Source organism: Tribolium castaneum, chromosome 10 (assembly GCF_031307605.1).
Source record: "Tribolium castaneum strain GA2 chromosome 10, icTriCast1.1, whole genome shotgun sequence".
NCBI lineage: Eukaryota > Metazoa > Arthropoda > Insecta > Coleoptera > Tenebrionidae > Tribolium > Tribolium castaneum.
Genome location: NC_087403.1, coordinates 6,056,435 through 6,069,863, shown reverse-complemented (window position 1 = coordinate 6,069,863; position 13,429 = coordinate 6,056,435). Strand labels below are relative to the sequence as shown.

The 13,429-nt window shown below is 34.1% G+C and overlaps 2 protein-coding genes across 8 annotated transcripts in view; both read left to right on the top strand.

Annotated features, from left to right (window-relative positions):
* LOC661076 (uncharacterized protein) overlaps positions 1-3,428 on the top strand; it is an 86,858-nt gene extending 83,430 nt beyond the window's left edge. The window contains exon 11 of the mRNA XM_967262.5: positions 2,320-3,428. Within this exon, the coding sequence (XP_972355.4) occupies positions 2,320-2,997 (678 nt within the window). The 3' untranslated portion in view covers positions 2,998-3,428. The remainder of the gene's footprint in view (positions 1-2,319) is intronic.
* Positions 3,429-5,578: 2,150 nt separating this feature from the next.
* LOC100142456 (uncharacterized) lies at positions 5,579-12,838 on the top strand. 7 transcript variants are annotated; one of them, XM_015980920.2, is made up of 9 exons: positions 7,532-7,849; positions 7,914-8,335; positions 8,398-8,503; positions 9,491-9,758; positions 10,308-10,534; positions 10,587-10,983; positions 11,748-12,107; positions 12,235-12,426; positions 12,601-12,838. In XM_015980920.2, exons 3-9 carry the CDS (start codon positions 8,432-8,434, stop codon positions 12,732-12,734), a joined length of 1,650 nt encoding a protein of 549 aa, XP_015836406.1. In that variant the 5' UTR covers positions 7,532-7,849; positions 7,914-8,335; positions 8,398-8,431; the 3' UTR covers positions 12,735-12,838. The 7 variants fall into 7 exon arrangements, with proteins under 7 accessions (XP_008199408.1, XP_015836412.1, XP_015836404.1 ...); XM_008201186.3 differs by lacking the exons at positions 7,532-7,849; positions 7,914-8,335 and adding an exon at positions 5,579-5,705; XM_015980926.2 differs by lacking the exons at positions 7,532-7,849; positions 7,914-8,335 and adding an exon at positions 5,622-5,750.
* The last annotated feature ends 591 nt before the right edge of the window (positions 12,839-13,429 follow it).

Genomic DNA, 13,429 nt, shown 5'->3' with positions numbered 1-13,429 from the left:
TATAAGCACTTCAATCAAACTAGTGAAAGTTCTGACGTATCGGAGATTCGAACTCCGTCAAAAAGTTTCTCCGTTCTCATACTGCAAAGGATTTCTTTGGTGAACTACAGAGCTTTGAAATCTACAATACATTTAAAGTTGATTAATCAGTTCGCCTTTTCGTGAAGCTCAAACAACTCCACGAACTTGTGCAATATATCGAAAATAAACTATTTTAAACAAGGTGATCATTTTACAGCAAAATGTCACATTTCTCGTGTACCGTATTTTAAAATTTATTTTAATGGAATGCAGAAATGTTTGCCATAACGTTTTTGTTTGCAAGCCAAATTTTCTAAATATCTATATCAGCCAATGAAAAATTCGATTCAGATTGTTCAGTACGTTTGAGCGAAAATATTTTTAACAGCAAGTAACGTTAATTGAAATTGTTTGTTGACACAAATATTGCATTTTGACCGGAGCCTGTGTTTTGAAAATGAAATCTACTTCGATAATTTTATCCGTATTTTTGTGTCAAATTTATAAAGATTGTCTGAAATCTGAAAAAGTCGTCGCGACAGATTTAATTTAAATTACAAAATACGTACACGTGTCTGTAAACTAATTTACATAATTGGATGCTTATATGGAGGTACGTAAATCCAGATTATGTTTCACAAAAGGTAGGAGAATTTGCAAAATATTTTTATTATTATTTTGGCGTTAATTAAAATGTCAGATAAAAATCACCAAAGAAACACACACAGCGGAAATTGAATTATAAGGGCGCATCAGGGTTTAACAAGTAGTCATGAGAATAACAGTATAATTGCTTCCGCTGAGCATTCGCGACTAAACAGCCTAAAGTAATCTTTCGTTTGTGGAGTTTTTAAAGGTGCGAAATTGTAATATTTATTAACAATGTCAGCGTTATATGCGATTGATTTTCTTGTGCAGTAATTAATTCCATATGCAGTGTACAGATCAAACATCAACAGATAGTCACTTGCAATATCCACATAGCGATTGGCTTTTTATACAGAATTACCATGATTAATTGTATCGATTTGCGCGAAACTGTTAACTTTTTCAAGCTTGAAATTTCCATATTGCCACACTGAGGGAAAAATGAAAGAAAGCATTTCCATAAATTTGTATATGATGCTAGTTCATATTTTCCCTGCTTATTTTTATACGTGTATAAAACGGTGCTTTTTAACAAGATTGGCTATTTGATCTGAGTAGACTTTCCTCGAACCTGATAGTTGTCAAGTTCCCGGCAATTACAAAAACTCATTTTCCTTTGAAATAAATTTTGTGTTTCTTTCACAAATTGGAATAACTCCCTCACGTTCGCGCCGTAATTTCTTTTCATATTTTCCAAAATTATTGGCAATAATTTAGAACAGAAAGTGAGATTCTCATTAGTGAGTTATTGTGTGATCGGAAGTGGAGCAGACGAAGTAATAAATTACTCGCGGCCTATCTACAGCTTGGCTGTTGTCAGTCTACTTCATACGTTCTTTCTGCTCGAAGAAATCACATACAAAATGAAAAAGTCGGGATTATGGGAGAAATATATTAAGACTCCCCCATGTCGCCAATCTAATTGAAAATTGATTATTTTTTGTGTAAAAAACAATTTCTGTAATGTTCGGCGTGACTATACAGGCATAAATATTTTATTAACGTTCCCGAAGCTCCTGCATATGCATTTCACTAGGAAGGGAATTAACTCATTCTTATCACTTCATATTACATTTAATATTTCGCACGTGTCATATTTAGCTTTGTATTATGCTTCCCTACGATCCACAATTCTATTATATTACCTCAACTTTTTATGACATTTCCTTACTTAACCTTTTATGTCGCTCTTCATCTGCCGTGACATGAATGTCTGAGTAATGAGCATACCTCTTAATCACATTAACTTTTCTGGCGACTTTGAACGCCAAAGTTGGATGTGGTTATAATTGAGGTGATACTATATATTTGTTCGGAGCGTCTGGCTCTCGTAAACTTATATATAAAATTTTAATTAGAAACAGCATTTTGAAATGGTAACAATAAAGAAGAGCACCGGATAATTCCGAACTTTGGAAGTAGAACACGTTTTACGGCCACAGTTCTGAGTTATTTCATTTCGTTCTTGAGATTTTTTGCAAATTATAGTTTTAAAAGTAATACAATTTTCGTCCTGGATCCAGTGTTAAAGTTTGCAGAACCGGTTGTTTGGCTTGTTAGGTTGTAAAACTGGTTGATCGGAGCGAAGTGCGTTTTGCTGTTGAAAAAATTTATGGAAATGTGCGTATTTTGATGGGTTCTATTTTGTAGGCGTATATGGTGTTTAAGCACCATGACCAAAGCGACGACAGCTCTGGTATGATGTCAAAGACGCCGACTTCAAAATTTCTAGGGAAAGCGCGTGCAGGGAATTCGCAATATACAAGTACGAACTCGTCAGTTGGCGGTTTAGAGTATTCAAAATATTCGGAGCAAGATGTCCAGGAAGAGTTCCTGCGTTTGTACACGCAGCTGGAGTTGTTGAAAGAAAAAAATATGCGGATTGGGAATAGGCATTTGGCGTCTAAGATAACCGCGATGCAGGATGCTGCGAGGAGTCATGATCATGTACAATCGGAAAATCCATCCAGACCCCTTGGGAAATTAAATAATACACTGGATGTAGTTCCGGAGAAATCGGGCAACGACGTAAGTACAGAGGACGACGCACCCGTTAAAATTAAACGTCAAAGTGTTTCATTCGCGTCGGAAACTGAAGCCAGTGGCGATCCTGCAGTTAAAGATAATAATAGTTGTAGTAAGATTGTGGAAGAAGTGGCGCCAGGAGGTGCAGCCGCATCTACTGAGCTCAAGAGTAAGGATGAAAGGAATGAAAGTCCTGCGGCTGACCGAAATGGCAGATATCTCAAGTCTGGTCATGCCAGGACGCATGCCATTGTTATAAATCTTGACGATAAAAGCCGATTCACGGAAGAAGTGACGGTGTAATATTATCATTAAGTACCTGATAATTAACAATACTTATTAATTTTAAGTCACGACAGTTAGAGTAGCTAACATGAGCCCCGTTAGCTGCTATAACCGACTATTATGAATCCGCTTCTATCGGTTTTATGCTTAGATTTGGTTGTCCTATGTGGATGTGTTGGCCATTCCGCTGAGCTTAGACATATCTTTCTACAATAATTGTTGTAATTATAAAAATTTTTATACCCAAGTCTTTCCGGAGGAAATCGTCATTTCTAGTTAAGATTTATATGTAAATACTATAAAAATATGTAATACTATTAACATCATAAATATATGTATATAGCCGCCGATGATTACACAGCAATTACTCCTCTCCCAATGTTGTAAAATAAAAATAAACGTAAGCTCCCAGTTGTTGTGTAATCTCGTCATATTAAATAAATGCTCAAAAACAATAGCTTTTCAATTCGCCCCTAATCCGTAACTAATTAAATCACTTCAAACAATAGACAGATTAGCACCTTTTATACAAATTTTAATAAAAGTTTCCTGCTAGAGTTCCAAATCCTCTCTAAATTTTTAAAAGAGACATTGTTGCGGAATTAATCACGTAATAATCACAATTTACATATTTTCAATACCTAAAATTAGTAACAATGTTTTGATAGAAATTTATAAAATACCTAGCAGCATAAAATTGAATCTATTACATCAACAAACAATTGTGACAATGCAATACTTAACAAAGTTATACACAATCACACAATATTCAAGCCAAACCTGCTGCAACGTAACTTGATTATAAATAACAGTACTCAATCTCATTACTGTAACAAAAGACCTGGTGAATTCAACATTTCACATAATATTCTCAAACCTTAAAAATTTTATAAATATCCGCCCCACCGTAAAAATCTATTGATACTACATTTCTTATTCGTTCTTTGATCCGTATAAAGCGATTATAGGACATTCAAGTTAAGAGTGTCTAGATAATATAAAATACAAGTCGCTTCAAGAAAAAGCTTAAAATTGCTATTGGTGATTTTGTTTCGAATGTTGTATTTTAGACGATTGACAGGTAAGTCATACTTTGTATAAGCCGCTTTTCTACAAGGACTTCAGACAACACGAGTATGAGTATCTGAGGCAATAAAACAAACAAGTGAAATTTTTTAAACAAATCCTAATTGAAAAATTAAAAGGTACTCACTACAAGTAGTAGGTATTAATTTTTTGTTTAAAGAATTTTATTTCTACTTTAAAATCACTTGAGAACGATACAACAAAAGATCTCTTTCAGCCATACAATTACATTTGTTGGAAGTTCCGTTGAAAGATTTCGATCAGTTTTTATTTATATCGGTAAGTGGTGAACTTGGCTTCAAAGACGTAAAAGTTTGCCTCAGAATTTACCACTATTCAGGGCTTAATGACTCCTTGTATAAATATCATTTAGGCGTGAGAGTGCTAGTCGTAAGTTCATGTGGGCAGCAAAAGTAGTCCACTAGAATTAAATTTACCGACCAGTCATGTTTTGGTCTGTTGGCTTGTATGATAGACATGAACAAGCTAGAACGAGGAAACTTGAACCTGACAAATTGTACCAATTGTTTCGAAAATAATTACAAAAATCTGGAAGTGTTTATTTATATTTGGCAAATAATTTCGTCAAACATCTTTGTTGAATTCACAAAACATCAATTACACGAAAGCGGGAAACAAACAAGTGAACGTTTCTGCTTTAAATTAATAAAATAGCTGAAATATTTGAAATTAAAAGGTAACAGTGTGTCGAGAGATGAATGAGTTGTGTTGGCTGCGGTATAAAGTAACTTTACACGACCGGAATTTTAATAATTTTAAATCTCCACTGCAAACGATTCGAAACGCACTAAAACACCAAATCCCTATATTCCCATATAGGGCGCATATTGAGCGCACCTTGACCCAGAATATGTCAACTATGGCGTGCCTAAATTTGTTTCAGAACAGTTTTCATTCAGTTTCCAAACAAATTTAACTTCAACTTCCCCTTTTACGCTTTTATTACGAAATGTCCAGATGTAATTTATTTTAAATTGACGGTTTTCTTGTTGAAGTTTTTCAACTAATTTCGAAAATATCGGATTAAAACTAGTCACTTGGGGGAAGTTCGGCAACAAAAGCCATGAACATTTAAGCCTAGAAAATTTGTGTAATCCTGATTGTAAGCTCACAATAATAATGACTTATTTGCAGTAACTTTACATTCATTTACATAATCTGCATATTTACAGAAATTAATTTTAATAGCGTTCTTATTCCACGAAAATTAATCTTGTACGAAAATTCACATCAAAACCAAATTACCATATTTAAATAACAGAACTTGAAGTCAAACGTTTATAAAACTTTTCATAGGAAAGATGAGATAAGAGTAGAAAATTTCTTCATTGCCGGCAACAGCTTCTTACAGCCTAGAGCAATTTTAAATAGAAAATTGAAGCGGATTTTAAGTGTAAATCGTATTATTTTTTAATTTCCATGGACTTAAAAAAATTTCGAACGCTTACAAATAAATCGGTGCTTGCAAAACGCACAGCGCTGCTAGACGTTCAACAAATACCCGGTATAATTGGCTAATAGTTGAGTGTTTACACATCAATTAAATTGTTTTACATTTCGTTTACTGAATCGATCAAGGAATAAATCTTTGTTCAGTCCTCACACAGCAACAACTACAAGTGAGTGTAAAGTTTTGTGAAATTTTTGCCGAAATGAGCCGGCGTGTAAGTAACTACCAATAGAAACCGACGCTATATTAGTTGGATTTTAAATTCATAAAGTGGACTTTGATTCAAGGTCTAAGAGTGGCACGAATAATATGTTTACAGTTTGACTTCTTGTCCTTTACATTTACTCTTAAAAAATATGCAAATAAAAGAAGCGCCTGATCAAATAAACTATTCTTACAGTAAAACATTTCCCTATATTGCTTTCGTTGGAAGACTATAACCAGTTTATTACATGTAAAATCAGAACCAGGATATTTCTGCCCTCTCTATTAAGCATACGGTTTCCATGATTTATTAGCTACGCAACAATGTGCAGTAAAATGGTTTGTTATCAAACAATAGGTTTGTTCATCAATTTGTTCGCTTATAACCTCCAACATTTTACCGCCACACGGAGTGCAAACTTTCGCAGTGTTTTATTTCTGGTCCTCTGTTGTAATATGACTGAGGTAAAGTTTCTTAGTTTACCACTTACCAAATTCTTTCCACTTTTAAACATGCATTTGGGAGCAAAGTTAAGTGGGCATATCAACCTGGAATTTATGATTTTATGCGCAGTTAGAGGAACAGCGAAGATACATTTATATTCCCTAGCGTACGAAACTAAAGTAACATTATAATGAAATTGTTGATAGGTATTATAAGCAACCCCGCAAACAATATTCTCATAAGTTTGCCACTTGTCTGCTACTTGGTTGAATATTGGGCGAAAATGTTTCTCGTCTCGTCTTGGAAAAATAATAATACAACTAGGTCATCTCTCATTTACATTCTTGCTCATGAAATTGATAACTTTGGCCTACTTTTATTTAGCAATGGGTGACTGACCAAATTCAAATCATTATGACAAAAATTTGTTTATAATGATCGCTTTCCCCATTGTGTAATTACGAAAATTGCGCCTGTCATACGCTCAATTATGACGCATCTCCGTGACCTACTGGAAAGCAAATTTTGCGTTAATTGACGCTTCTGTCTTTGATTTGAATTCCAGTCGATAAAATTTCGCAGCTAAGGTGGCTTATGCTAAAGAAATCACCGACTGGTCCCTGGACGGTGCAGGTCTTACAAAACTTTCCTCGAGAGCAGAATTTAAATGAAATGTTTCCACTATTTAGTGTGTGCCGCGATTTCAACAGGACTCTGTAGATTTAATTCTTCTTTAAGTTGGGCAACGTTATCGCACGAAATGCAGACGCTGTGGCTAAAACAGGATGCATAATTTTCTAAATATAATAACACGCGAATTTCCTGATTCTGTTTACCATTTACGGAGTTAAAAGTGAGGATAGGTTTGGTAAAGTGTGATTTTGGTGTTGTGTCTCATAATGTTAGGGATGTTTAACGTTAATTTCCTCGAAGCATTAGTCTTGGGTAAGTAAGTAGTTCCAAAGTTGGGGAATAACCCAATTAGAAGTTGTCTTTGATAAATCCATTCACAAGAGTAGAAAATTTTAATTGGAACAAAGCTATGAGAATAGTGTGAACAATAATACTCGCTTGTTTGCTGAATAAGATAATATTCGAATCGTGTATTTAAGAAGGCTGAATAGCGAACAGTTTTTTACATTAAAACAGAACGAATAGTCAGTCAGTAGTTCAATATATTATTGTCTAGAGCATGAATATTCATGGAGTTCTCCGTCCTTTCAGTTAGTACCTAAGCAAGCGTATTAAAATTGTGAATTAGGTGAATTTCGTTAAGCATTTCCTCGAGACCAAATAATAAAACAGCAAAAACGTGCCCTATCGAGACTGCCGATGTAAGTATGTAATTGTATTAGTACATGTATTAAGTTCCACATTTCTGCATTATCTGACTTGATAAAATCCTAATCGGAATACAGCTACATATCAATAAACCCTTCACACTTCGATAACACTATAATAACAACTTTATATCGTCTAGTGTGTGATAATGTTCGTGGGCAAAAGGATGTGAATTTTTTTATCACTTTTCTCGCAACATATGTACGGTTACCTACTTACGAATCGAGAAACTTGATTGAGAATCCTGTACAAGAGGAAAATTTCACTAACTGTTACCTGTAACCGGAGGAGCGCGTGTTTAGAATTCTTTTCGAATGTTTCTGGTTGTTATTACAGTCTACTCTTGGACTAATCAATAATTTTGGTGTTGCTTCTATTCCACTCTAGATGGCGAACCGCCAGCAAAATGTGAAAATCGCTCCTCAAAACGGCAAATTTCAAATTTCACTTTGCGATTTCAATGGAATTGTTCGTCCGATTAATTAAATAAGTTATTATTTTATTATTATTAATCGTGGTCTGCATCTTTGGCATCGTCATAATTCAAAGGCAAATTATAAATCATATTGTCGGCTCTTATAGTGAGAAATAATGCAGAAACAATGTTACTGGGGATAGTGAATTGACAGATCATTAATAACTCTAGGGCCATAACTTTAACATACATGCTAGGGTGGAGTTTTTCTTATAACGCTGCATTGTTTCGAAATTAAACACATTCGAGGAAAGAATGAAAAGCTGATAATTGTAAAATTTTACTGATTAGGAATATACCTTTCTCATTATTTTTACGATAGTTATGAGATAAGGTGAGTTGGGTGAGTGTACATCACGTGAACCTCTTGAAAACGTATGTGATTTATGTTATTAGTGCGGAGTTACCCTGTCCCGAACTCACTGTCACGATGAACACTGAAGCTGGGGTCCCCGATGGAGGATGGGGGTGGGTAGTTGTTGCTGGAACTGCGATAATTAATGTAAGTTGGAAACCTACAATTTTTTAGTCCTTTATTTCACCCACTCCCTCTAAAAAATCGGCATTATTACACTCTCTAAGCTATGTGGGGTGGAAGCCTGCCCTGATATCTTCATTAGAGATAGGGTTAATTTAGCCAGGCGAGGGGTTTTAAATGACCAGAAAACTTCACTCTCTCTCGTTAATAAATAGGAAATTTAATGTATTTTTAACAGAAAGAATTAATCTTTATTATCCGATAACTAACAATAGCAACGCTATTTATACTATCTTCAATAGTTTCACTAACAAAAATATTGTAACAAAAATTCAAATAGGTTTACTGAGTAAAGATGGATTCCGTGTTTCAATTATTTTAATTTTTAATCTGCAATCAATTTTTAATTGCAACAATTGATTTCAACTTTAAAAAAACAAATTAAAACTATGCAAATTAAGCTTTTTGTTTTTTCACTATCTAAGCAAATCGATGGATTGGTAGTAATAATAACGCACCAGTAGTTTTTCATCAAAAACTATTTATTTCACTAACCAGTGCCCATTTATTTGTATAAAATATGGATATTCACATGAAATTAGTAAATAGCGTAATTTGCTTGGCCGTGTATAATGTAAATCAGAGTTTAGTTGATTGAAACATCGCCCTTAATTTGTTAAAAAACGGTTAAAATTATTAGAGACATGCAGTCCATTTTTGCAATGCATCACCGTGATAGGAGAAGGGTTCTATCCATCACTCATACTTCGTAGCAGGATGTAGAACAAGTGTTCGAATGTGTTATGCTAAACACGATAAGTGAGTCTATAAAAAATAAAATTTTCATTTTAGAGCTGAGATCTCATTGAGATTCAGCAAAACTCTGACACATTTTCACACAAGTGTTTACCAGGTATGAGTGTTCTTTCAATTTCGCACTGGCCGTGAGAGTGTTTGCTTTTCTATTTTAGCGCGATTTATTAGAACGGATCGTGAATTAATGTGTTTCAGATAGTTAATCAGTCACTATTGTCTATGTTTGGTTTAATATTTGGTCCGAAGTTGGAAATGATGGCTGGAACGACTGGAGTTACAACTGTTATGAGTCTGAACTGCACAATCAGTAACTTTTCTGGATTTCTAATAAGCCCCCTTTCTAAATATTTCAGTACGAAACAGATAACTCAAATTGGGGTATTGCTGGTCTCAGCAGGATTGGCGTTCTCAACGTATACGAAAAGTTACATGAGAATTACAATAGGATATGGTGTTCTAACAGGTAGGTAATTAGGAGGAAAGTTGTTTTTACAAAATATGTTGATGTGCTTAAGTTCGTTAGTCATTTGCGTTTTTTTTCCTTTTGAAGTTTTACCGTAACAGCCCTCAAAATGTTCTTATGTGTCTTGAAGTTTCTTAATACTTAATAATGAGAAGTATTGTTTCATTCAAAGCTCGCTGTTAATCCTTCTTAACAATTGAACATAGTTGAGTTCTATATAAGCAGTCTGGCATGTTTTCACTTGTTCAATTGAAGCATTAAAATTATTTTGGTAAAGGTATCTCTATGATAATTGCATCTGATACTGCATACAAATTATAATTAACATATTGTTTTAGTCTTCGCAAATATCACACTAATTAGGATACTAATTTCATTCAGCTACACATTCAAACTCGCTTCGCATGTGGCATTCGGACGGTCTTTTCTAACACCTAATTACGGAAATATCTATTTCCCTACATTAATCCTTCGAGGGCTTTGACTCAATGCGAACGACAAAATTAGATAACTTATCTCAAGTTTTAATTTCATGTAACATTGTTACAGGTCTGGGATTGGGATTAATAGCCTCTTCGACGTTTCTTATTATCAATTCTTATTTTGATAAAAATAAAAGTCAGGCTGTTGGCCTGTCTATGGCGGGAACAAGTATAGGTCAAATGGGAATGCCGCCAATAGTGGCTCTCCTTATTCAACATTACGGTTATGATGGCACAATATTAATTTTATCGGGACTTAGCTTACACGGTTTGATCGGATCGTTGTTTTTTGATGTAAGTATAGTGGAATTAATATATTTACTTTGTTGACTTCGACTATTGATAGCCTGTTAGCGAACACATGTTGCCAAGGAGTAGACAGAAAACAAAGGGCTTCTTCTCACGATTTCGCGACAGGATTAGCTGTCGCAGAAACCGAAAGAGAGTCGTTATAGAAAATAATCTGTCTCCCGATAGGACTGATCCCGAACTAACAAATAAGTGTGCTAATAATAACATTGCTAGAGAAGCTAATTTAACTAAACTTGAAGCAGGAAACAAGGAATCTGTGATACATAATGAATGCACAATCAAAAATGAAAAGATCGCTGATATTATCAATGAAAGTCGCGAAGGTGAAAGTGTGCTGTCTAATAATTTACAAACTGAGACTGCTGACAAATTCGAATTTTCTGCATCTGACAACGAAAACAACGAACCAGACGAAGAGAAAAGGATGTTGCGTAAGCTCCTGTTTTATTTACGTTAAAAATTACAAGGCTCATATTTTACTAATTGAAGTTTCTGAAAAATTTACTCTTAAAAGTTGATTTTTCACCAGAAAAAATGATACCTGAAAGAAAATCTGTTGGTGAGCTGTTGAAATATTCAAAGCTCGGCTAATAAAAAATATTCATGAAAACCCTGCATAAAAAAGGTGGTAAACCTGCTCCATTACGGGAAGCCGTACTCACATGCCATGTATTCTATTAAGTTTAAATCAGTTGTAAATGGGGAAATCTCTCTTTATTGCATTTTTACGTTTAATTGCCACACTATAATAATCTGTTTAAGAAAATTGATTATGTTCTCGAGTGTCTGAACCGAAAAAACTCGTTTTAAACGCTGGAATTTAACTCCTGTTTTTAGTTATTACGAATTGGATATAATCACATAATAAGTTAGCTTTCAGTGTAAGCGTGGAACAGATCTCATTTCGTTTGTTAATAAAATAGGGGTATAGTGGTTTAAAAGAAAAACTTTTCCTCGTAAAGAACTCCTCTCACATTTAAAGCCATTGTTTACAAGAACTATAAATTTCGTCAAATTATTGAGCTAGATTTTACTTGTTTTGTATTCTGCTCTTTCAAGACATTCACACCGCTTTTTCACTGTAAATTTTCATACATGCACTGCGAAAGTTAATTTCGAGAGCGTGGAACGGATCTCCATCAAACTATTTATGACGTTTTTGCTTATTTAAAAATTAACGTATTTTTAATTTTAGCTCCGGAAACGGCCGCCACACAAAAAGAAGAGAAAATCGATAAGGATGAACCGCAAACTTGCTACCAAAAACTCGTCGAACTTTTCGATCTTTACATTTTGCTAGATCCGATTTTTGTCCACATTATGGTCGGCCTTTCCTTCGCCTATACAACGAGTATATCATTCAGTACATTTTTCCCTTTGTTTTTGAGAGAAGATCTCGACATGACTATCATCGACGTGTCCACTTGTATGTCAGTGCTATCATTTATGGATTTTATAGGACGAGTTGTCGTCCCTCTAATTACAAAACGAATGGAAATCACCCATCGGATGATCTTTATAATAGGATCATTCCTTTTGGCTATTTGTAGATCTGGTATGATTTATTTATTTTATGAGCTAAGCTTTCTGTTCAGAACGATAAGATTATTTTTTACTATAAAGTTTTAGTCGATTTAATAGCAACATTACACATATTGGTACTATAAAAATGTTTGTTTTAGTATTGGCAATGCAAACTACATACAGTATGCTAATTTTGCTCTCTGCTGTTTGTGGATTAGCTAGAGCTGCTACAGTTATTAACCAAAATCTTGTCATTGCGGAATACTCTAAAGAGGCTCACATTTCATCAGCTGTGGGCCTGAATATGGTGTGCAAAGGAATCTTTGTTTTAACTATTGGTAGATTGTTGGGTGAGTTTTGTTTTGTGAGATAACAGATATCGATTAACTTGAACTTTATCTAAATGATATCTTTGAAGTTTGTTCTTTATAATCAAAGTCAAAACAATTAAATTATTTTGATAAGTCCAGTTAGCTCTAGTTAAAAATAAACCACTTAAAACCGGTTAACTATTTTTGTTTCAGGTACTTACAAGGATTCGGCTCACAACTTCAGTAGCTGTATTCATATTTTGAATATAATTTCTGGTGGAGTAGTGGTTTCTTGGACACTCGAACTTATTATCTTAAAGTTGTGTAAAAAGAAAAATGCTACGTGATAGTATGAGTTCGTTTAGTTCCATTCAGTATTGTGGTATATGCATAGTACTTAAAGCATTGTTTGAATCTGTACATGTTGTTATTAAAGATTTATTTAGAAAAATTTTGTTTGCTTTTCACACGTATGTGCCATTTCAAGTACACAGCGGTTGTTTATTTACATGTGAAACTATTTGCTTGCCACTGAATAACTCATTAATAATCTCATTTGCAATTATCTAGAACGTGTAACATCACATAAAACAGATTTGGACTTGTTTGGTTGGTTACAAATTTTAATGAAACAATATTACAATCACTTGATTTTAACTCGAATTGCAACTCGAAAACAACTATTGATAGAATTTGTCTTTGTGGAAATATAACTTAAAAATAAAAGTTCAGATTAAAACCGGTTTGGACAGGACAGAAATATACTGCAGATGATGTCTCCAAACTTTTGTAATACGGAACGGGCTAGAAATTTTTTATCAAAAATTTATGTACATATCCTTTCAGAAATGCAGGTACGGCAATTGGATTTCATTTGGAAAGAAGCGTTCTCTATTAGTATTATGGAAAGGCATTAGAGGGGTTATAGCTTTACTATAATTCATTTCAGACTTAAAGTCGTAACGAAATATCATCCATTCGAATAATGTGTTATAAATAGCGGTTATCGGAACGAGCCAAAGGCAGTTGATGATTTTTGACA

Bases quoted from the DNA above. Each gene is read 5' to 3' on its own strand.
- LOC100142456 (XM_008201186.3), top strand. From the start codon at position 8,432: ATGAACACTGAAGCTGGGGTCCCCGATGGAGGATGGGGGTGGGTAGTT. The intron at 10,535-10,586 runs GTAAGTATAGTG...GACTATTGATAG, and splicing joins TCGGATCGTTGTTTTTTGAT to CCTGTTAGCGAACACATGTT. The intron at 12,427-12,600 runs GTGAGTTTTGTT...TTTTTGTTTCAG, and splicing joins AACTATTGGTAGATTGTTGG to GTACTTACAAGGATTCGGCT.